This window comes from Piliocolobus tephrosceles, chromosome 11 (assembly GCF_002776525.5).
Source record: "Piliocolobus tephrosceles isolate RC106 chromosome 11, ASM277652v3, whole genome shotgun sequence".
NCBI classification, from domain to species: domain Eukaryota; kingdom Metazoa; phylum Chordata; class Mammalia; order Primates; family Cercopithecidae; genus Piliocolobus; species Piliocolobus tephrosceles.
In genome coordinates this window covers 68,359-93,786 of record NC_045444.1, presented here as the reverse complement: position 1 = coordinate 93,786, position 25,428 = coordinate 68,359, and the positions used below count along the sequence as shown (strand labels likewise).

Below are 25,428 nucleotides of genomic sequence, written 5' to 3'. Positions count from 1 at the left end.
TTTGTCTAAATTGTTACATAGTTAACTATAAAATGGCATCTCCGTAGATCACTGAGATGATTAAAGATGCTTCTGTGTAAGTACAGGTTACAGAGAACTCATCCAGTGCCATATAACTAATAAGTTCTAGGTTTAAATACAGGACTGTTTACTCTGTTTTCTTCTCTGAATTGTCTGTTATAGACTATACTCGAGTAATGTGTTCCTTGTGAATTTAAATAAAGTCTATATTTCAGATTTAAATACATTGTCACTGTGATACAAGTATTTCTCAGGCACTTTATTTTACTTTTGTATTGTTTTTCATTATATACAAGGAATTTGTGCCTAAGTTGGTCAGTCTTTTTGTTGTTGTTGTTGTTGTTTTTGTTTCCAAATGAGAGATTCATTGTTTTTCCATGGATCTGGTAAAATAGTTAATGCATGTCAGCTGATCTTTTATTAATTATGTTTAATTCTTTAACCTATGTAGAATTTATTCTTCTTTAGCCTAAAGTGGGGATCTGTCCTAGTTTTCCTGTTCATATCCACTTATCCTACTACTGTTTGTCAGATAATTTCTTTCTACTCATTTTGAGATACTCAATTCTATTTTTATATCTTATAGCTAAACTGAGTATAGCCTCTTTCTTGTTTTATTGGTTTATACTTCTATTTTGTGCAAGTTCTGTGGTAAAGTCATGCATGGTGTTTTTGTTATTTGCTTGATTTGTTTTTGTTTTGTCAGTACTCTCCAGTCAAAGACCTAGTTGTTTTCAACAGGAACATATCTGGTTGAAAAATTTGGGTGTATTGCTGTTTGTAGTGAGGGAGAACACATACCAATGGGAATCATGGGGCCTTTCAGTAAGAGGGTGTCAGAAAGGACTTAGTATAGGATTTGGACTTACATAAGGTGACTTGAAGGAGGGTTCAAGGAAGTGGGCTTTGCTTTGTGTTCGATGCTGTAAGGAGGGGTGAGTCTGTCAATGAGCATCTTAATAAATCTTATCTCTAAGACATGGGAAAAATGAATCAAGGTTAAAGCTATGTATGCATGATAGCCAGTATAGGGAATATTTGGTCATTTTTGTGATTCGGACAATGTTTTTGTTTTCGTCCATCAACAGACATACTCATAGTCATAGGGTGACCTTGTCTGGTATTGGTGTTCTTTGAAATTGTTTATGTTTGGTAACGAGGCCTGGTTATGAGTGCAAGCCAGCCTCCCAGCAACATCAATGCCTTGCTAATAGTACAAGGCTAGCTTTCAGATGTCAGGGGCTGCTTTTCTCATTCTCACGTTGTTTGTGTGGTTATCTGCTATTGTGTGGCAATACTGCCACAAATGTAGTCACTTAAAATAACACATATTTATTATCTGTTTCTATGGGGCAGCAGTTGGGCACAGCTTAGCAACACCCTCTCTGACTCTTACAACACCGCAGTCTCATCTGAGGCTCTACTGGGGAAGGATTTGCTTCCAAGCTTACATGGTTGTTGGCAGCTTTCAGTTCCCTGCAACCTGCTCACTGAGGTCATCAGTTTTGCTGGCCGTTAGCTGGAGGCTACCCTTAGTTCCTTGTTACATGAGCCTATGCTACATTGCCACTTACTTCATCAAAGCTAGCAAGGGAGGGCTTCTCCCTGAGGGCAGGCATTATAGACTTATATAACATAATTATATATATGTAATCAAAAGACTGCCACTTCTCTGTGGCATATTCTTTTTTTTTTTTTTTTCAGACAGAGTCTCGCTCTGTCGCCCAGGCTGGAGTGCAATGGCCGGATCTCAGTTCACTGCAAGCTCCGCCTCCCGGGGTTACGCCATTCTCCTGCCTCAGCCTTCTGAGTAGCTGGGACTACAGGCGCCCGCCACCTCACCCGGCTAGTTTTTTGTATTTTTTAGTAGAGATGGGGTTTCACCGGGTTAGCCAGGATGGTCTCTATCTCCTGACCTCATGATCTGCCCATCTCGGCCTCCCAAAGTGCTGGGATTACAGGCGTGAGCCACCGTGCCCGGCCCCTCTGTGGCATATTCTAAGGCACAGCTTCCATCCACACCCAAGGGAAAGGGGTTACGCAAAGGCAGGTGTGCACATCAGCAGGTGGGAATCATGGGGCCGTTCTAGAGTTGTCCACCATGGTTTGCTTATTGGTCTTTTAATCATACTGCCACAGATTGGGCTGAAACTGGACACTGGCAATGCTTCCACCTTCAGGGTCTCAGTAATATACTTTGGAAGTAGAGATAGGATTGAGGAATGCCCAGGAGAGAAGCTGTTGGTAGTATCTGAGAAAACACTTAGGCTGAGATCAGGACTTTTTCTTTTTTTTTTTTTTTTTTTTTTTTGCTTTGTGAAGAAAAGGGACAGGATAATTTGTGGGGAGGATCAAGTGCAAAACTGATTTTGTGACCAAGGAATAAATCGAATAGCCTTCCTGGTATGAGTGTTTGGAAACTTGACAGGCACTGGGATATAAAAACGAGGTAAAAAAAACATGTGCAGACTTTTCTTTCACTGGTAAAGTTCACAAGTTTCTTATAAGAGTGTAACATAACATGTGTCTCAAAGTTCCTGAGGTATGTAACTCAGTTTAATATGGTTCTTGTAGAGCAGCAGAAAGAGGAATGTGAAGAAGCTTCCAGATACATAATTCATGAGTGTCCATAGACTCTAGGCTGAGTAGCTCCATCTGCCATTGTTTCCAAAGGGTAACACCCTTCCCTGAATGTGCTAGAAGAAGTACCACTGTGCTTTTGGTGTTGATGTCTAATATTCTCACTGCATCATAGCATTTATTTTTACAGGGAAGAAGAATCTATTACTATGACTTACAGAAAACTAAAATGCCTGACTGTCCAAAAAATGCTTCCACCCCTACAACCCCCTAAGCTTCTGTAGGAGCCAGAAGAAAGAAGAGGAAACTGGGCCAGGAAAGGTGCAAGGTCCCTGGAAGGGCAGGAAGGGACTCTCCCGAATACTGCACACTAACTAACCATATACCATTTTGACGACTGTAATACTTAGTCTGCCAACTAAATCATTCACTGGTCAACTTCTCCCTAAGACATAATCTTGGAACATTTTGTAGCTCTAGAGGATCTGAATATTTTATAGCTCTAGAGGCACAGATCTGTCTTGGGGAATCAGAATCTACCCTGAGTGCCTTCTCCATGGAGATTCTTTGTGTACCATTATCTCATTTAGTTCTCAAATTTTTATTATTTTTTAATTCTACAAAATCATCTCATTTAATTCGTATAGACTGCCTTCTTGCTTATAATCCTCTGCCTTCGTCCATCATTATACTTATATGCAGTTGAAACTATCTGTTTATGTGGCTGTGGGCCACCTTTATTCTTGTTTGTAATCTGAGAGTCTCGCCAAGGGCCCGCCAGTGGTGGTGCTCAGTAAATGAGTATGTGATATTATATCCATATTTCAGGCAAAGTAATGAGATTATGTGACTTGTCCAGTGCCATACAGCTAATAAGTTCCAGGTTTGAGTACAGGACCATTTGGCTTTGCAACCTTTCTCCTTGGCTAGGTGGAACATCCTTAGGGAGAAGCAGGGACAGCCTCCTTTACCATCCTTAGTGTCTGCCTTCCAGGCGTGGCTGTGACTGTGCTTCCTTAGACTGTCCCACTATTCAACTGCCTACCTTGGGCTATTGGTAGGGCATACTGGGAACTAACCACGGAAACTAGAAAAAGTGAAAATGGTACAGCTCAGCCCAGGCACTCACACACCATAAATCTAAGTTACTGTAAGCTGTGGAAGTTTCAGTTTGAGTATCTAAGTGACTCTTCATGTTTCTGGAGAATGCCACATTAATATGTTCTCATCCAGTTCTTTGAAGGGTAATATCCAGCTAGGCATGCTGGCTCATGCCTGTAATCCCAGAACTTTGGAAGGCTCAGGTGGGCAGATCACTTGAGGTCAGGAGTTTGAGACCAGCCTGGCCAACATGGTGAAAGCCCATCTCTACTGAAATAAAAAATTAGCTGGGTGTGGTGGCATGTGCTTGTAATCCCAGCCACTTGGGAGGCTGACGTGGGATTGGTAGCTTGAACCTGGGAGGCGGAGGTTACAGTGAGCAGAGATTGCGCCACTGCACTCCAGCCTGGGCAACAGAGAGAGACTTTGTTTCAGAAAAACAAGGCAGGGGGATGTAATATCCTAGCCCAAAGAATGTCAACATCTTGATCTCATTTCCATAGCAAGGTGTATTTTAGATCATCAAGGGACTTGGAAAAAAGGAATTTTTTTTTCCTTAATGGGTTTTGGAAATTTTCCTGTCCAGCAATTAAGAAATTCTGGCATAGCCGGGCGCGGTGGCTCAAGCCTGTAATCCCAGCACTTTGGGAAGCTGAGACGGGCGGATCACGAGGTCAGGAGATCGAGACCATCCTAGCTAACACGGTGAAACCCCGTCTCTACTAAAAATACAAAAAAAACTAGCCGGGCGAGGTGGCGGGCGCCTGTAGTCCCAGCTACTGGGGAGGCTGAGGCAGGAGAATGGCGTAAACCCGGGAGGCGGAGCTTGCAGTGAGCTGAGATCCGGCCACTGCACTCCAGTCTGGGCGACAGAGCAATTCTGAGGATCATTTGGATTCTGAGGATCATTTGGATTCTGAGAATCATTCTCTGGCAGTTAGTCAGAAGCCTTTGTTCTATCTTGAAGTCATATCTTTCCAGAGCACCTGGGGAATCTCGCCAGATAATTAGAGCTTGGGTATGGTCAAGGATGTACTTATGAAAAACCACAAGGAAAGGGTCTCTTCTAGAAAAAGCAGACAGCCGCATTTGATTAGAGCAGATCTTGTCCCCATCTATCATGATGATTCTTATTCCACTTTATGATGCAGTCAGCAGAGAATACTGCCTCTTTAGTCCTGTCACTCACTAACTTGGACCCTGTGCCTTGTAAGCCTTTTGGGTGCAAGTAATAGGAATTCTACCCAGCATGTTGCTATAAGCAAAAGGGAACCTTTATCAGCTCTCAGAACTGGAAGTCTTTCGGGGGACTCAAATGGCCCTGCCGTATCCCTTTACCTTTGCTTCACTTTGTCTCTCTCTCGGCCTCATCACCTTGGAGGCCTGGCTGTAGACAATTTCTGTCTTACTGCCCCCTCCCTCCATCAGGATATAAAATCCTAAGGAAGGACTCTCCTCTGTTTGTCATGGCTGAAGTCACAGATTTCTCCCCAGGCCCATTATTGCAGGAGTTGGGTGTGATTGGCAGCCCCTCTGAACTAGAGAGAGTAGGAGACAGGGATTGCTTTTCTACCGACAGATGGGGGGGCACACACGGTGGCTAGCATCCCCATAAGGCCTTCGTTTCCACTAGGCCCTCAGGAAATGTATTTAACAAAGTTGGAGGGAATTGCCCCTAAAGTATCAGTTGTTAATATATCCTCTGTCCTCTTAGTAGTTGCCTTCATGTTGTTATTTATCTACCCTGGGTTTTAACCCTTACACTTTTTCCAAATGTATGAAGTCTTACGAAAATATATTTTTAAATTAGCACAATTTTTTTATATTTTAAGTCTTCAGCTTGGTTTTTTTTCTGCCAGAGAACTGATGGAATTGACCTCATAATCACTGTCATGTGAAAGAATGATTAGATATATTTCTTCTTTCAGCAAACAACTATTGAGTAGATCCTACATCCAGGCAGTGTAAGGTGTAGGGGGCAGGGATTGCGTTACGCATGAGTCAGGGTTGCAGCCCTGATGGGCTTCCAGTAAGGAGTCAGTCAACCTGTGAAAACATAAATTATAGAATGATACAATTTGTGTGCCTATAAAGTGGCTGCCAGATGCTACTTAGTTTGTGTTATCATTTGAAGTGATGCTACTTAGTTTGTGTTATCATTTGAAGTGACAGTATCTGCCCAAAGAAAAGTGGTTGGCATAGTTGATATTGAACTATTTTTGCCTGATAATAACCAGGCAGAATGGGTGACTTTTAAAATCATACCACGGGGTGAGAAATGGAAAAGGGAAGGGCTTAGAACTGAGTGAAGATACCACAGCCCAGGGACATTGCCTGGGCCAGAAAGTCACAGTAAGCTCAGCAGCCAGGGGACCCTGCCTGCTTTGTTAGAAAATCACACCTGATCTGGCACCTGTGTGATTTCTAATACCCTTAGATATGAGTGTTTCCAATCCTATCATCCTGCCCCAACTCAAAAAATGTTACCACTTGCTAGCACCATTGGTTTGTGGAGTTGGGGAGAAGTGTAGTATGGGGCAGGAAAGGGGTGAGGGTGTTGCTCTCTTGGAAACCTCCTATTGTGGTCACAGATAGAAAAACCCAGGTTGGAATCAGGAGGGGTAGGGGCCTAGGTAGATTTTTAAACCCCTTCATTCTGGATACTGTTTCTTCACATAACATAATAGGTGTTGCATAAATCATATTCCTAACCTCTAAAGTATTAGAGGGCCAATATTTCATTTTTTATCTTTGTATTCCTGTTACCTCATTCATAATAAATACTCAGTAGAAGATAATGAATCACTTGAAGACTTTGGGGAGACTTACCTCATAGCCATTAGCCATGATTCTGGGCCAGGCACAGAGGCTCACGCCTGCAATCCAGGCATTTTGGGAGTCTGACGTGAGAGGATAGCTTGAGGCCATGAGTTTGAGACCAGACTGGGCAATGTAGTGAGACCCCTATCTCTACAAAATATTTTTTAAAAATTACCTGGGTGTAGTGGCATGTACCTCCAGTCCCAGCTCCTTGGGAAGCAGAGGCAGGAGGATTGCTTAAGCTCAGGAGTTTGAGGTTGCAGTGAGCTATGATCATGCTACTACATTCGAGCCTGGGCAACAGAGTAAGATCCTGTCTCTTAAAAAAAAAAAAAAAAAAATCAGATTCTACTTTTTAAAAGAGGCTCTTCTGTGATGTTGTAGAGATCAACTCTTTATCTCCTTCATAGCACTTCCCTCAAGCACTGTTTCGTTTGTCTCTTTGCCTGTCTCCCAGGACTAGAATGTTTGCTTTCCGGGAGGGCTAGGATTATAGTATACTCTCAGTGCCCAACACAGTTGGGTTTTCACAGACATTTGCTAAAGGAAAGAAGAAAGGAAGACAGGGAGAGGAAGGAACAACAGCAGCTTTCAAAACTCTTTTCCTCTGTGACACAATTTAGGCATTGAGGAGAATGCAGAGGATGCAATACCTTTACTCATGAATTAGCCAGTTTTGTCTGGCTAGATGATGAAGGGCCAGAGGTACGGTCTTTGTCTTTTCCCACTTCCCCAGAGCACACCACCGTGCCCCCACACAGTGAGATCTGAGTAAAGATGAGCTGAAATAAGCCAAGGAAGGTGGGGAGAGAGATGTAAAATTTTAATCAGAGTTAAGAGAGTAAGGAACCCTGTCAATCTGGAGAGAACAATGCTAAATATGTTTGTGTTTTACAAACAGCTCTAAGATTTCCTGAATTCGGAGCGACTGTTGCATAGTTAGTGTACAATACCTAGCTGCAAAGAGAATGGTATCAGCTAATGAATTGTCAACCTGGTAAAATGGTCTCGAGCCACACAGCACAACTTGTACATTTCAGAGTCCTTATCAATTTGCGTAAAGACTTGGGATTTAGCCTTGCCAGATTTGAGTATCACTTGCAAAGATAACTGGAACATCACTTAAGAAAAATGTAAACTGTTGAATTTCAGAAAAGTGAGTTGTACCCATTCACAATTTGGTGAGGATGCCATCTGACCTGACAGTAGTGTACAGGGATTAAAGGGGAGGTTTTGGATTTTGTTCACACCTCCTAAATGTTAAGTGCATTCTGAGCAAGCACACTGCCTTACTCACCGTGGGACCCAAAGCAAAATCTTAGACTCAGCAAGGTTACATAACTATGGGTTTTTGAAATTCATGGAATTTCTTTAGTGGGTTTTAAAAATATTGAAAAGAGCATTCATGTATTGAGTTTCATTTTTGGAAGCCGAATGTAGATCAAGGAAAGTGGATGATCCCCTCCTATCTGCAGTGGTCACACATCATCAGGAGTGCTTCAGAAGTTCACTTAGAAACTAGGATAACAGCCAAGGTGGTGAGAGGTGTCAGCATCTTGTTATAGGAAGGACAGATGGAAGAGCTGTGGACACTTAGTTGAACTGTTATCTGAAAGAGTGATTAGATTTAATCTGTTGCTTTAGTGGGGAATGGCCATGCTTTTGTGTATATGTTGTGTGTGCATTGGAAGGGAATGTATTTGAATAAGTCTTTACAGATACAGTTGTGCTGTTTTTGCTGGCTTTCGTTTATGGTAGTTTGACTTCTTGTGTGCTTTTGATATTTGACTGTGAACCCCATATTCCATGGAAATTTATCTGTAGGAACTATTTGAGGCCTAGGATTGAAGCTCTGTTCTTTCAGAGAAGATCTGCTTTTGCTTCTGCCAAGCACCTGGGAATACGTCAGCCCAAGTCCATTTTATACCTTGTCCTTACTCGTGGGATTTTTGGACCAAAGTAGTGTGTGAATTAGGATTGCTGAACTGCAGGAGGTCCAGTCTGTTGTTACAGAATCTCATTGTGGATTTTTTCCCTCTTACAACTGTATCAAGATTTATGTGGTAAAAAGTTGTTACTGAATTAAAGAAATCAAAGCTTGTGATCATCAGGTTTGGCAAATACCCTTAGGGAAAAAAGCCAACTTCAGTGGGTAACACATACATTCCTGGATTCCCACTTCCAGTTACTTTTTGGCCTTCTGAAATTTAACATTCTTGCTAGTTCTTAGATTTAGAAATATTTTTAAATAAATATTCCACATAGTCTGTTTACTTGTCTTTATTTATTTGTTTGAGACAGAGTCTCACTCTGCCACCCAGGCTGGAGTGTAGTGGTGTGACCTCGGTTCACTGCAACCTCCCCTTCCTGAGTTCAAGCAATTCTCATGCCTCCCAAGTAGCTGGGATTACAGGTGCATGCCACTATGCCGGGCTAATTTTTGTATTTTTAGTAGAGATGGGGTTTCACCATGTTGGTTAGGCTGGTCTTGAACTCCTGACCTCAAGTGATCCACTCACCTTGGCCTCCAGAGGTGCTGGGATTACAGGCGTGCGCCATTGCACCCAGCCTCCTTGTCTTTAATTGGTCAGTCAGGGTGCCAAAAACTGAATTCCGTCTATTTAGTGTAGAGAACTCCTGGTACCTTGTAAGATAGGAATACTTTATTGTTGTCAGCTTAGTGACCATACTTTGGTGGGGTAGGGAGATGATACAGGAGAGAACCCTGTATTAGAAGGTTGATGTGTAAATAACCTTTTGGGTCTCTTTCAATTATAAAAGTATATAGTTTTAGCTAAAGTAATCATTTTTTACTTCTCTTGGGAATTTACCATTTTGAACTAGACTAATATTATTCAGTGACATTTAAATCTGTTTCCTCTAGAAATAGAAGTTGTGAATATCTGTCAGTTATTAGAAAACACTGAATTTACACTAGAAGTCATCTTAATCCATAATGTGGCTTTGAAAGCACGTTCTTAATCTGAACATGTTGAACAAATTAGATTGGCACTTTAGCCCTCACTGCAATGTAAACACAAATGGAATATTTGTAGATGGTTGATGTTCTTTGACAGATGTTGCATTTTGGAAGCAGAAATCTGTTAAGATGCTCTAGGATTTAAATTTTTTCTGTCAAGGACTTAGTATAAAGCCCATTTTCCTCTCCTCCTTCTGTCTGACTTTGCCTCATCATTCAAAATCCACCTTGGCCATCTAGTTTTCTTTCTCATCGTGTCTCTCAGTGAATGAACCATTAGATGAGACCTGCTGGTTTATGGACCTTTTCCTGTCTTCATCAGTCTGAGTTCTCTTGGCTTTGAGAAACAAAAAATTTAGATTGCTTGATAAAAAGTGTGTTTGAAAAACAGAGCAGTCAGCTTTCTCTTTACTAGGTTAGGAACTCTTATTCCAGCTCAATAATAACTGTTTTATCTGACTAAAAATAACTTCCCATTAAACATTAAGCGGCTTCCCATAGCACTGTCTCTAGACTCAAAGGCAAACACAGGAACTTACAAGTTTATATGTACTGTGCACCAGTAAATGCACATTTACAGGACTCCACACAGCACTAAGAATTATTACCTACCAATAAGATAGAGCATTTTGAAAGCCCATGTTTCCTTGGAACATATACTACTATAACAGATATGATAGAGGTACATATAGAGACTTCAAGATTTTTTTCTGTGCATTGCCAGCATTTTCTCTCTGTTTGTATGCTTGTCTGAATCACGGGTCTAGTAAAAGAGTAGAATCAGAAAGAACTTTTCCCTCTCAGTGTTATATAAATGATGGCTGGCCACTTGGTGAGCCCACTCCATTGACTGTCTATGGGTGGATTACCAAGTGAACCAGGCTCCTTAGATTAAGGTAGCAGCTCTCAACATTTTATAATACTTTCAGGACCCAGTTAAAGACTCTTAAAAACAACTAAGGACTCAATAGCTTATGTATTTTAATTCATTTACAGTAGCTTATGTATTCATTTATAATAATTTATGTATTAATTCATACCCAATAGCTTATGTATTCACTTACAAATAATAATGAGCACATTACATATTGGCATCAGAGCAATGATATCACATGTCATATAACATCTGGAAGATTTCACTGTATAATCATGAGAATGAGAGTGAAAAGGCAAATAACGTCTTAGTATTATTATGAAAAGGTATTTGGCCTCTGAGACCTTCTGACAGGGTTTTGAGGGAACATATGGCTCAAAATTGAGACTTAGATAGATAGCTATCGCGGAAATAATCTTTCCACATATCAAGATAGCTGCTGGTTTTCCTGCAAGAAGAACTCTTGTAAGTGAAGTTTGAAGGTCATAGTTTTAAAACAAAGCTGTATGTGTGCCCCATACACTATTACGAGAGCATGGAAGCTGGGTGGGGGAATGCAATTTTTATTGTCTTAGGACTTTGGCCATAAAAGCAGTTTATGAGCAAGAAAGCTTGCTAAGAGTCAGACATTACCCAATCCATGCCAAAGCTGCAGAACAGAATTGAATGAGTTTACTCAGCCCCCGCACACTGGAGGAAGTCTGGAAGGTGAGTGATACGTGAATCCACTGGAGCCTGCCTAACCTCCCAAGTCTCAGTCTCGAAGCCTCACAGGCATCTGGAGGAGGTCAGGATACTCAAGCATAATCCTGACATCAAACGTAGAGACGTACTGTATGGGAAATTAGTTCTGTTTCAGATATCAGAAAAGCACGAACAGAAGGCTTATGTAATTCGGCTAGTAAAGCACAATGCTCTGAGAATATGCTTATGACACTTTGGAAGTCACAGTCAAGGAATCTAACCTGGATATTAAAACTTAAAGCTAAAATTAACTATATAAAAAGCTATTAAATACATAACATACAAAAGTGGCCAAATTAATAGCATAGTTCAGGTCAATCCAATCAAAGTAGAGGAGATATAGTTAATTGTACTTCTGTTTCTGATAAGTGATTTAGAGTAGGAGTGGTCTTTTCGCCACACTTTTTTAATACTCTCAAATGATTTTCAGAAATAGTTTGTCCTGTGTACTACAAGTTGTGAATATCTTGTTGTGTCCAAAATTAATTTTAAAAAGTTAATTCCAATTCCCAGAAATCCTGAAAGCTAAAATAATGTTGACATTTTACATAGTCCCAGGTTTCAAGGCTAAATGTGTTGTAATACTAAATGCTTAGTTTTTCCATTTCCTTAATGGCCTACCAGCCCATGAGATAGAAAATGATGTTTCTTACCATTTTATGCAGCTATATCCTGCTGGTTGTTTTGTAACTCCAAAGTTGTTAAGTAGCAGAAGAACTCATCATCCATTAATAATACTGCTGAATTATTCAGAGAAATCTTTAACCAGAATAAATGGTTATAGCCATCCTTCCCGTTTCTTTTTCCTGTGGGTAAATATCTCAGACTTTCAAGCCTAGGATCACTGTTAAAACATGCAGGGAAAGTTGAATATCCAGATAGTTTTTGTTGCTCCCTCAAAACCCTGTCAGAAGGTCTCAGAGGCCAAATACCTTTTCATAATAATACTAAGACGTTATTTGCCTTTTCACTCTCATTCTCATGATTATACAGTGAAATCTTCCAGATGTTATATGACATGTGATATCATTGCTCTGATGCCAATATGTAATCAATGATTAGCTTGGAATTGGGGTACTTACTATAAGAAAGGAGATGTTTTATCGTTGGTGTTTGACTGTTTAATAAAACTATCTATAATCACCCAAGAAGTATTATAATTGCACTTTTTGCAAAAAGGTCTACCTTTTAATTTCTTTTTCCTAGGGCTGCTCGCAGGAGTCTTGAGGCAGGTGTTTGTATTCAGTATCTATAATAAGCTGCTTGCTTCTTTGTGTGGTTTTTGAGGAATGGCCATTTGCCCTCCTGGAAAATGTTGTCACATTCACCTCATCATCTTGTTTGGAGATCTCTCTCACACTCACTCCTGGTCCTGAGGATCCTTCTCCACCCGCCTCCTCCCTTATACAGTTGCAGAACTTTTCCTGTGTGACCTCTGTCAGCACCTTTAATCCCTTTCCAGTCAATCCCCTGTTAACTCCAGAACATCAGAAATAGGACATGATTAAATTGGGGTGGGCCAACTGATGGAAAATGTGTTGGGAGACTCTTCATTACAAGTGCTGCTGAATGACTAGACTTTTTAACCATATGCTTATAATGCTTCACTCACAGTGAATCAATTCATTATTCTTGATAACTCCAGAATGGTCCTATGAAGATATTACTTTGGCCGTGTTATTCCCCTATTTAAGACTTTTTGATGATACCTATTGCCTGTATGATATTGACATAACCACAGTTACACCCTGTACTTTTTTACGCATGCTGTTCCCTCGGCCCAGAATGCAGCTTCTGTTGATAGGGATTTTGGTCATTGTGTCAGAATCTCTTCTCTACGCCAGGTTTTGAACAGGCCCCTGTAAATGCCCTGGCTTTGTGTGACTGGCTGCTCAACAGTGTTTTGCCCACATTGAACAGAGCTTGATTACATGAACCAAGGTGAACTAATTAAATCCTTTGGATCTGCCATCCTTTTTTTTCCACAGCAGTCTGAGCTATCAACTGAAGAAAGTCCAGAAAAATTAGGAACCTCCCAGATACATCGTCGGAAAGTCATTTCCTTGAACAAACAGATTGTGCAAAAGACCAAACATCTTGAAGAGGTCAGTGTTTTCTTTTCATAAGTTTATTCAAGATCTTCATGGTAGATTGCTTAAAGGAGATTCCAGAATGGGGGTTGGCATACTGTGGTGCTTGGGCCAATCCAGTTGCCACCTGTTTTTGTAAATAAAGTTTTATTACAACATATGCACATCCATTTGTTTACATGTTTTCTGTGGCTGCTTTCAGGCTACGGTGGCAGAGTTGAGTAGTTGCAGAAGACCATAAGACCTACAAAACCTAAAATATTTACTATCCAGCCCTTTGCAGAAAAAATTTGCTAACTTCTATCATAGGAAAGATCACAGGGCAAGAATAAATAGCATTAGTTCACAAATGTTTACCAAGCACTACTGTATGCTGGGCACTGAATTAAGCTATTGGGATGAATGAAGACCAAGTTATGATCCTTGTTGTCAAGGATCTTAAGGTCTAATGAGAAGTCATCACACTCATCGTCATTTAATTACAGGTGTGTTAAGTGCTTGAAGGAGAAGTCTAGGAAGCTGGGAGAATGACTGATAGGGAGACCTGACCTAGCCTAAGGTCACAGAGTTCTGAGACTGGAAAGATGAGTGGGCATTTCCAGGCAAGAAGTCGGTATGGGCTATATGGACTTAGAGAACAACATAAACAAAAACCAGAGGAGGAAGGGTCTTGGCCAGTCTGTTTTGTGGCCAGAGAGTCATAAATGAGACAGTTGGTTGGCAGTGTCTGATCAAGAGGACCATCCAGGCCATGTTAAGGACAACGGAAGCCATTGAAGGGTTTAAATAGGGGAGTGGCATGATCAGAATTGCATATTGTAAAGACCATTCTGTCTGCTGCAGGAGCATGAATTAACTGGACTTGGGTGAGAAGGAATTCAGGGAGAACAGGTAGGAGGCTGATGCAGTAGTCCAGACATGGACTGCTACTGTTGATAGCAGGGAAATGGAGGAAACTTGATCGTTTTTCAAAGAACTGTAGGAGATGGTGTTCTGTAATACCTGGTGATATGAGACTGTTTTGGAAAGACCTTCATATATTTGCCCTGAAAAGTAGACCTAAGAAGAAGCTGGGAAGTTTGACTCAGGAACAGTCATTGGACAATAAAAAGTCATGTGCTTCAGTTGTGTTAGCAATAGATTAGATTAGAAGAATACACGTAGTAGAAGATTAAGAGAATGAATATGAGCCGGGCGCGGTGGCTCACGCCTGTAATCCCAGCACTTTGGAAGGCTGAGGAGGGGAAGTTCACCTGAGGTCAGGAGTTCAAGACCAGCCTAACCAACGTGGAGAATACCTGTCTCTACTAAAAATACAAAATTAGCTGGGCATGGTGGTGCCTGCCTGTAATCCCAGCTACTCAGAAGGCTGAGGCAGGAGAATCACTTGAAACTGGGAGGTGAAGGTTGTGGTGAGCTGAGATCATGCCATTGCACTCCAGCCTGGACAGCAAGAGTGAAACCCCATCTCAAAAAAAAAAAAAAAAAAAAAAAAAATGGGTACAAGTTGCATTTTGAGCTTTTTTTATTCTTTCAAGTCCCACATATTTAAAAGATATTAACTTATCAAATGGTCCTGCTCAATCATTTCTTTGTTTGAATTTGTTCTATTAGAATTTGTTCTCCCATAGCTGAACAAACGATAGGTTGGTTTTGCTAAATGCTCTGGATCAAAGAAGGATAAAAAGAGAGCCTACGATTTGGTTTCTGTTCAGTTATTTGTTTAGACATTTTAATGAGTTCTCAACTCAGTATCATTTCTACTCCTGACCCCTGCTAGTGATAAGAATAGTTCAAAAAGAACTCATCACAGAATCAGAAGGAGTCAAGGATGAGGCTTCCTTATTATAGTGCATCTCTGAGGGAAGATAGTTGTGAGGTTATTGTGAACTCCAGGAGCCAGAGTATCCCAGCAGGAATGAATATTTGCTTCTACCTTCTGTCTAAACCTGGGGAGAAGCAATACTAAGCCTCAACACGAAGGGCAGTCTTGACACATTCTTGGTCCAGCTGACAGGGCAATCCTCCCTGACTCTTGAGTCTGTTTTGCAGTTGGTTCAAAACACTTTTACCCAGAGCCTATTACCTTTCATGCATACTGCTTAACATATAGCAGGCTGTCATTAAAAGACACCAATCATTATTGCTATGTTTAATGTAATTAAAGATGATGACCAGCACATGCAATAACCCCTGGCCATGTAGCTATCCCAACTGGATGAGGAAAATGAGGTAGGGAGGGAAGAGACTTGCTCAGTTTGTGTTCCATGTTTTTGTGTGTGTGCAGATATACTAAACACATTTTCCTTTTGTTTCTGTCAGTTTTCAAATGTTTCAAGTGCTTTTTTTAAATTACAGGAATAAGCTCAATATAAATTAAATAGTATAGAAGTATATAAAGATAAGAATAAATAGAGCAAGCTACTATTTGTGTCTGCTGTGTTGCCTTTGCAAACATGTATGCCCCTTCACCTGGGGAGAGTGAGTTGTATGGTTACAAAATGGGGTTTTTATTTCGCTTATTCTATCACAGACATCTCTCTGTCAGTAATAGTAATTGCTAATAAGTGCTTTGTTATTGCTTAGTAATTATTATGTGCTTTATAAAATTAACTCACTCAGTTCTCACAGCATCCTTATGAAGGGGAGGTACTGTTATTTTCCTCACTTGACAAATAAGGATACTGAGACACAGAGAAATGAAGCAGGCTGTCTGTAGTCACATAGCTTGTTAGTTGTTGAACCAAAATTTAAGCATGTGAATCTACCTTATTCTTTTTACTGACTGGATAGTGTGACATAGTATATATGTATCATAATTTATTTAACTTGTCCCCTAAGTTGTCAAAAAATGCATTTTTTATTTTGCTAGAAACTATTGAGTTATTCATCAATTATTTTATCAATTTATACTTCTACCTGTGGTATGTGAGGGATTCCAAACTCTTTAAATCCCACAACCTCTTTTACAAGGTCATACAGGCAGAAAGCATCTGAGATGCATCCTCTCTTAGGCTTTTACAAACATGTATGCCCTCAACTTGAGAGTGAGTTGTATGGTTACAAAATTGAGCTTTTATTTCATGTATTCTATCACAGACGTTTCTCTGTCAGTAACAGTAATGCCTAATAAGTGCTTTGTTATTGCTTACTAATTACTAAGTGCTTTGCAAAATTAACTCAGTTCACACAACATCCTTATGAAGGGGAGGTACTGTTATTATCCTCACTTTACAAATAAGGAAATATTATTACATTCTTATCCTGCTAATAAAGACATACCTGAGACTGGGTAATTTATAAAGGAAAGAGATTTAATTGACTCACAGTTCTGCATGGGTGGGGAGACCTCAGGAAACTTATGATCATGGCAGAAGGGGAAGCAAACTTGTCCTTCTTTACATGATGGCTGGAAGGAGAAGTACAAGCAGGGGAAATGCCAGATGCTTACAAAACCATCAGTTCTCATGAGAACTCACTGTCACGGTAAACCGTCCCCATCATCCAATTATCTCCACCTGATTCCCGTGACGTGGGGATTATGGGAAGTACAATTCAAGATGAGATTTGGGTGGGGACTCAGCCAAACTGGATCATGGTCCAATAAGGGAATATACTACAAAGGAATTAAAATGGAGTGAAGCTGGTAGGTAGCTAAGAAGAAACCTGAGAGTAATGAAAGAAAGAGAAATCCAGAGAGGTGGTGTTAACCAGCAGCTGAATTTTTAGGGTAAGTGTAGGGATTAGTGATGAAGAAGAAAATAGAGGTAAGAGAATCCTGGAGGACTCCACCAAGATAAAAACTAAGCTAAGCTACTGGGACACTTCCTATGTAAGAAAAGATGGTCATATGAAGAATTAAAGAGAGCTCTTGTTAGTTAAATTAATTAAAGAAAAGAGATGAGCCTTTTCTTCTTAGAAAGCTCTTACTTCCCTGCCAAGATCCATCTGAGGTAAGTCTTTGTCAGTGAAGGTTTCCTGAACCCCCTAGTGAGGGAACTGACTCTTTCCTTGGGCCTGGCTCTGCCCCATCTCTTCTCATATTTTGATCTCACAGTTACAATGTCATGTTCTTTTCTTTCTCCCATACACCTCATTTGAGCAGGGCATTGGGTAACTGTCAGATGAGTAGGTGGGTGCAGGGGTGAGAGGCTACACAAGAAGGTGGGTGAAGCAGGTGGGAAGATCCCGGGAACCTTTCCTAGAGCCTTGTCTTAGTCCATTTGGGCTGCTCTATCAAAATACCTTAGACATGATCATTTATAAACTACAGAAATTTGTTGCTTATAGTTGTGAAGGTTGGGAAGTCCAAGATCAAGGCACCAACAGATCTGGTGTCTGATGTCCATAGATGACACCTTGTTGCTGCTTCCTCACATGGTGGAAGGAGGCAAGGGAGCCCACTCAAGCCTCTTTTATTTTCAGTTTTTTGAGACAGGTTCTCACTCCATCATCCAGGCTAGAGTCCGGTGGCATGATCATAACTCACTGCAGCCTCAACCTCCTGGGATGAAGCAATCCTTCTGCCTCGATCGCCCACATAGTCAGGACCACAGGAACACCACCATGCCTGACTAATTTCTTTTATTTTTTTGTTGAGACAGCAGAGTCTCACTTTGTTGCCCAGGCTGAGCCTCTTTTATAAGGGCACTCATCTCATTCACAAGGCTGGAGCCCTCATGACTTAATCACTTCCCAAAGATCCCACCTCTTGAAACTGTCATATTGGGTATTAGGTTCTAAGATACAAATTTGGGGCAGACACTAACATTCAGACCATAGAAAGCATCAACAGTTAAAATGCTGGGATTTCAAGAGACAGCTAAACTTTTTCCCAAAGTACCCTTATCTACCAGTTACACAAACAGGTTAATAAAAGTTGGTGCACAGATGGCTGTCTTCGAAAAGGGAGGCACCAGAACCCACCTGCTTCCCTCTCCTTTATCACTTTGCTCTCGGCTTGAGTTGGCTTCTTGATAGGCCTTATTGGAATTATAACCATTTATCAGTCATGAAGACTAGTAACTAGATTGGAGTAATGTTTTCTGAAGGTGACATAATTCTTAATAAGCTGCTTACAGGCCCAAGGATGGGGCATGTTACTTTGAAATAACCATTGAGATATTAAAATTTAATATTTAATTTCTCATTGTTAACTTGAAACCAGTTAATAACTAGTTTGAAGGTGGTTTTCTGCCTCTTATCCTTCTTTTTTTTTTTTTTCTTTTTTTTTATTATTATTGTTATACTTTAAGTTCTAGGGTACATGTGCATAACGTGCAGGTTTGTTACATATGTATACTTGTGCCATGTTGGTGTGCTGCACCCATCAACTCGTCATTTACATCAGGTATAACTCCCAATGCAATCCCTCCCCGCTCCCCCCTCCCCATAATAGGCCCCGGTGTGTGATGTTCCCCTTCCCGAGTCCAAGTGTTCTCATTGTTCAATTCCCACCTATGAGTGAGAACATGTGGTGTTTGGTTTTCTGTTCTTGCGATAGTTTGCTGAGAATGATGGTTTCCAGCTGCATCCATGTCCCTACAAAGGACGCAAACTCATCCTTTTTTATGGCTGCATGGTATTCCATGGTGTAATGTGCCACATTTTCTTAATCCAGTCTGTCACTGATGGACATTTGGGTTGATTCCAAGTCTTTGTGAATAGTGCCGCAATGAACAAACATGTGCATGTTTATAGCAGCATGATTTATAATCCTTTGGGTATATACCCAGTAATGGGATGGCTGGGTCATATGGTACCTCTTATCCTTCTTAAAAGTGAAAATACACAATCCTTTTGAGCATTTAAAGGAATGTTTTCAAATTTCTAAAAGTTGATAGACATAAGGATGTATTGTTTTAGCAAGAGAAAGGGAATTGACTTTTTCAAGATGTGAGTTTACAGTTATGTAAGTTGGAACAGTAAAGTAATTTATTTTCATTCTCTTAGTGTTGAAGTCCTGAATCCTATCTTTTATGTGTCATCATTTGCCAACCAGTCTTATGCTAGAATCTCAAGTGCTGAAATGCTGTTTGTATTCTGCAAACAGGCAAGTTGGTGAACTGCATTGATTGTAGCCCCACTGAAAAGTCAGAGGGACTTGAATTTGGATCTGGGCCTCATCAGTTATCAGCTATGGGACTTTAGTCAGATAACTTAACCCCTATGAGTATTTATTTCCTCGTCTGTAAAGTAAGAAAAATGTCTTTTTTCACTAAATATAAAGATTCAGTGATATAATTTATGCAAAATTGGTAGTACATTGGCTGACATGTACTTGGTGCTAATTAAATATGAGGTTTTTTCTTGATTTGTTGTTGGCAACCCTTCTAAAATTTTCACATTTGCTCAGTTTAAATCTTTCTGAGCTTTCATTTTCTCATCTGTGAAATTGACATCTGTGTTGTCATGAGGATCAAATGAGAGCATATGTCTTTTATCTTTCATTTACAGCTGCGAGCAAGTCACACCAGCCTACAAGCCAGATATAATGAAGCCAAGAAAACGCTGACGGAGGTGAGCAGATAGATTTTCCTTCTTCCGTGGGCCCTTATCAAGAATCGTTTTTGACCTGCACCACTAACGGAATGCCGTGTTTCATCAGTCTGTGTATGGGAGACACAATCCTGTTCTCAGAGACGGCGGTCAGTTTGAGACATGGGACAGTTACATGGTAGTGTGTGACCCATGCCATCAGTGTGCCCACACTGCCCCATTCTAGACCCTTAGCGGTCTTGGTGGGAGAGGTCTCTGGGCTGTGAGGGTCAGGAAAGGCTTCCTAGGAAGGCGAGCCTGATAGGCTGGGTGGGGCACAGGGAAGGACTCAGAATGTCACTCACAGTAAATAGCCCCTGCCTCTCAAACAGCAGCTGATAGAATAGCTCTAAGATCCTGAATTCCTTGAGAGTGAGATGCCTTTTGAGAGATGAGAGAACCTCAGAGTGATATAATTGTTGTTCAGAATTTCCAGTAATCTCCTAGGCAGAATGGGGAAGGGGCTGCAGGAGGAGGAGGAGGACTGGGAGTGCGTTTGAACCCTGCGATTCAGTCTGTAGTCTAGGTTGCAAGTGTGCTACCTCACATCAGCATTGTCGCTGCTCACGTCCCACTTCTGATTGCTGAGCAGACACCTCTGCTGCCACCTCTATCATGAGCAGTGTGTAGATATTTCTGTCCCTTGGTTTCCACAGAGAACTGTCCTCATCCAGACTTGAAAAGCTCTCTTCCTTCTGATTTTGGTGCTTGGACTACAGCTGTACTATGGAAGGACCTCACTGCAAGGTCCCTACCTAGTACTTCCTGGATGATTTGGAAGCTAGGATCTTCAGCGATGTCTCTGAAACCGACCCAGTCTCCCTCCTTTTCTAGAATTCACATGACAGTTACCAATTTAAAATTCTTATTTCTGTAGCAATACGTAGCACTTAATTTTCCACCTTGATGTAAACCTGACAAAGCTTTTCAATTCTGGTCTGGACTAACCTCTTCAGTTATTGTCAGAATGTTTCAAAAGGGCAGGCACATGAATGGCAATTAGAATAATTTTTTTCTCACTGTTCATAAAGACGCCTGCCTTGCCTTTGGACAGATCAGCTTCCTTTACACTGCTTGTGACTGCGTTCCTTATGGATTAGACGGCAAGCTCTGCGGGTTGGGAACCCTCTGATACTACCTTTAATGCTGCAGAGCCCCTGGCATGAAGTTTGCTAGTTCTTGGATCTGTCTTTGTATAACAATCTGGAGGAGATTAAAGGCAGAATATCTTGATTATCAATTTTCTAAGACATTTATATGCCTTAGGATATCAACTATCAGTGACTTACAAAGGGGCTTTTTATACTAAACACTAAATCAAGTATTTGTTGAGCCCTTTTCATGTTATAGAAAGGTGGAGGGTGTGATTTAAGTCAGTAATAAGACTGTCCTCCCATGAAAACAGCAGCCAGCACTGCTCTGGGCCTATCATTCCTGCAGTAATGATTGTTTTTTGCAGATGGGAAAGCTAAGGCAGAGAGTTAAATAACTTGCCAAAGGCCATGCAGCGGGGTGTCAGGATTCAAATACAGGCAGCCTGGCATCAGAGCCCTCTTTGGTAGTTTACTGTCTAATAGGACAATCAGACTAATTCCCATCTGGAAAAATGGGAAAGCTGTATAAAACCTAGTACTGAGCAACTTCTGAAGAAGCTTGATTTGGTCAGCCTGTGTGTAAGCGATGTCTTTCGCCTCTGGGCCTGGTTCTCCTTACCTATCAAGGTGAGTGGTGAACAGAATGAGCGCTCTGAACCCTTTCACTCCAGGCTTCCCAGATTTTACCTTTTAGCAAAAAGCAAAACCTGCCCTTCCAGGATAACCTGGTGGCACTGAAAAGCAGGGAGGACTTGTGTCTCTCCAGTGAGTCTGGGAACAGCAGAGCAGGGCATGGAAGGTCGCAGACAGCAGTGGTGCCTGACACCTGTGGGGGAGGCTGCATGACTGCTTCAGGAAGGCCAGGAGGCTGGCTGTCCCCTCCGCTCTGTAATTTCAGCCATCACAATTCTGATTTCCTGTGTGTGAGGTTGATTGTTTTCATGCAGTATTCTTTTATGTCTAAGTACATTAATTGTATCTAATTTTGCTTGCTCTACAACCATTACTTAAGATCAGAATTGGCTTGTTGAATTGATACATCTTTTTTAAGGTTATGTCTGTCTGCAGCTGTTTGATGATCCTTGGTTGTATGCTCATCTTTAATTTTAAAATTTCGGATGACCACCTCTGCAGATCCATCCATTTTATGCAGCCCACTTCCTGTGTTCTGGAAGGGATCTACCTACGGTTTTCTGGGGTCAGCGGGTAGTAACTGATGTTCTGGGTCAGGGAACTCCCCATTTCTGCTGGGTATCACCTACTATGCAGGATCCCGCCCTGCCTCTGAGACTTAAGCACCAGCTCTTGGGTTTAAGATAGTCAGGTTTCATTGCCTAGCCTATGTGGCTGTTCCTAATGCAGATCCCCAACACTGCACACCAGTCCTTCCTACATCTGCTAACTCCACATAGCTTCCTCCTCAGGCCATTCCTGTCTGTTAACCATCTTTTTTGACCTGTGAGGTTAAACTCTTGTGTTCTAATGTAATAGTCTGGATGGTTGGGGGTCTTAGGGCAAGAAGGGGTGGCTGCGGCCGGGCGCTGTGGCTCACGCTAGTAATCCCAGCGCTTTGGGAGGCTGAGGCAGGTGGATCACAAGGTCAGGAGATCGAGACCATCCTGGCTAACATGGTGAAACCCCATCTCTACTAAAAAAACAAAGAATGAGCCAGGTGTGGTGGCGGGCGCCTGTAATCCCAGCTACTCAGGAGGCTGAGGCAGGAGAATGGCGTGAACCCGGGAGGCAGAGCTTGCAGTGAGCAGAGATCGCACCACCGCAGTGCAGCCTGGGTAACAGAGCGAGACTCCATCTCAAAAATAAATAAATAAATAAAATAAAATAAAATAAAATAAAATAAAATAAAGAAGGGGTGGCTACAAGTTGTGCTTAGTCTACTATTTTCAACTAGAACTTTTGGAACTTTTTTTAAACTTCTTTTTTTTTTACATTTTTGAATAAGTAACACATTCACATGGTACAAAATTCAAAAAGTACAAAGGGTGTAGGTTTGGAGAAACAGTCGGTATTTTCTTCACCGAACAGTAGATACTAGAGATCATTGTAAAAGAGCTACTTCATATTTTAAAAAAATATTGGCTTAGTATTCTGTTGTATGATGTAATTACCTACTTTATGCATTCAAATCCGAGTTTAAGTTTCTTCTTTAAAAAATGTCATTATCTGCCTCACAAAAAGAAGGTGAAGCTGTTCACCTATACTACCAAGGCTCCAGCAACCATGTCTCCATTCTCTCTTGCAGCTGAAGACTTATAGTGAGAAACTGGACAAAGAGCAAGCAGCCCTCGAGAAGATAGAATCCAAAGCTGATCCAAGGTAAGAGGTTTCAGCATGCACTTATTTTTGCTTTGATGGAAGTAACTTTGCTGATACTTGTTGGCTGGATTTGTTTAAACACAGAACAAAGCAGCCAAAGGCTATTGGTCTGGCCGCTGCAGGTCAGATCATTTTACTGTTCATCCAGAAAGTGGTGACTGTGTCATGCTGAGATGTGCTTGGGCTGCCCTGTGTTAGTCACCTTTCTCCCAATACCCCTTGTGTGCAGAAGCAGCATAGTTTTTTGTTTTTCTGTTTTTCAAAATGGTCATACCTTCCTATTACAAAAAAGGGCATGTGGTGAAAAATCTTCATCCCTCTCCTGTCCCCAGCCACCCAATTCTCTTCCCTAGAGTTCACTGTTGTTACAAGTTTTTAAACAGCTCGTGCCTCCGTGGTAGAAAAGATGCAGTCTTTTCTGTCAAGATACAGCTGCTGTAGTTGTTTGTTCTTCCATGTAGAATGAATTGTCACTAGAGCATTAGAGGAGAGAAAGCACTTAACATTTGACCTTTTTAGCTTCAGACTGGGTGGTATAAAGTCTCCCAGGAGCTGGTTATTTGAATGAGACTGAAATCAAAAAGTTTCAGGCACAGAATGAGCAGTTCTTGTTTGATGAACATTTTTACCAAAAAGTCCCCACAGGTAATTTGACTCTATAATTATAAACCTTTGTTTCATGAAATGGAGCAAAGCAGTGTCAGATATTTGATATTTTTATTGTCAAATTTGTGCTTTTAATGACCTTAAGTAACTTGTTTTCCTTTTCAGAATGGATTTTAAAAATAGTTTTCAGTACTGTATATGCCCTGAATACAGTTGAATAGTTGGTATCATTAAATATATCCGGTCCTATTGAAACTCATTAATGTTTCTATAGTTGACATTTGAATTCTGGAATCTGTAATGTTTTCTTGGATCCGGCATGATGGTCTTGGGTTTATAAATGAATAATAATGTCAGTTAAATGGAAGTCGTTATCATTTGTGCAGAATCCATGAGACACTCTTAGAGCTGAGAAAGGAAATTGAAGAGTCCTTTTTTAGCTGCGGACCTGCTTTTAGCTGTGATTCATAAAATCATAATGGCCTGCCATATGTCATTTTTTTGTCTTTTCTCTTCAGTATCCTACAGAACCTGAGAGCACTTGTAGCCATGAATGAAAATCTGAAAAGTCAAGAACAGGAATTTAAAGCACATTGTCGAGTAAGTGTTGTTTGATGTCAGCAAATAAACCAGGACTCTTACCGAATCTCTTGGTTTACCTCCATTGTCCTGTTGTGGCATCCTATCCAGTGCAGTTTAAAAAGCAGATTCATCAAAAAAAAAAAAAAAAGCAGATTCATCCAGCAGTTGTCAGTTGTATAAGCCGAGTAGAGCACCATGGTTGGTACCCTACAACGACACCAGAAGTAAGTCAGATTAGTAACTTTGTGCCAAACCCCAAAACAAACAATGCCACTTAACTTTGGTATTTGAAAGAAAAGTTGTATGGAGTTTTTGAAAAAATGTATTTTGTTGACAGATGGCCTTTGTGAAAAGAGTAGCATCATACAAAACCAGGGCTGTCCTGAAAACCTGGGATGTCTGTGTCCTATGTATAAGTCCTGGCTGCCACCATCTGGAAATCTGTAGTTTGGTCGTGGGAGTGATGCGTGCTCAGGTGACTCCAGTGTGAGATAGGAAATGAGGCCCGGCAAGTTCTGTGTGAGCTCCAGGGGAGGAAAAGACACTTCAGCACAGGAGCCATCAAAAAGCTAGATCTTACTTACGGGCCAGGGAGGACGGCAAGTGGAAGAGGTATTTGATGAGGCAGAGCACCAGGCTGGAAGATGGACAGGTGAATAAGGTTGAGGCCTGCTGGAGAGAGGAAACAGTCAAGACTGATTGGAACTAGGCTCTAGATCACTTGTTCATTTCAATGCCCAGTGATTACTACACACTCACCAGCCCTTCAGAAAGAAAGGCCTCTTTTGATGGAGGAAGAGCTGCCTGTAGCCTCCTGAAAAGAACTTTCTCAGGCTGATCATTGGAGATCAGGGCAGCTACCCCATTAGCTTTTCATCATAGAATAAACTCATGAAATGTGAAAATAAGACTTGTGGACCAAATAGTTGAATAATTGCATCTAATTACTGGCTTGTCTGAATTTTGTAAACTTTCATGTCACTTTTAAAGGAGGAGATGACACGGCTACAGCAAGAAATTGAAAACCTGAAAGCTGAGAGAGCACCACGTGGAGATGAAAAGGTA

The 25,428-nt window shown here is 41.1% G+C and overlaps 1 protein-coding gene across 4 annotated transcripts in view; it reads left to right on the top strand.

Moving 5' to 3' along the window:
* The window catches only part of CCDC93 (coiled-coil domain containing 93), a 96,411-nt gene that overhangs the window by 45,047 nt on the left and 25,936 nt on the right, over positions 1-25,428 (top strand). For 3 of the 4 annotated variants that reach the window (XM_023185200.3, XM_023185198.3, XM_023185202.2), the window contains 5 exons: positions 13,109-13,225; positions 19,667-19,729; positions 23,102-23,175; positions 24,300-24,381; positions 25,354-25,425. In XM_023185200.3, coding sequence (XP_023040968.1) covers positions 13,109-13,225; positions 19,667-19,729; positions 23,102-23,175; positions 24,300-24,381; positions 25,354-25,425 — 408 coding nt within the window. The remainder of the gene's footprint in view (positions 1-13,108; positions 13,226-19,666; positions 19,730-23,101; positions 23,176-24,299; positions 24,382-25,353; positions 25,426-25,428) is intronic. The other variant, XM_023185199.3, reaches the window with a different exon arrangement.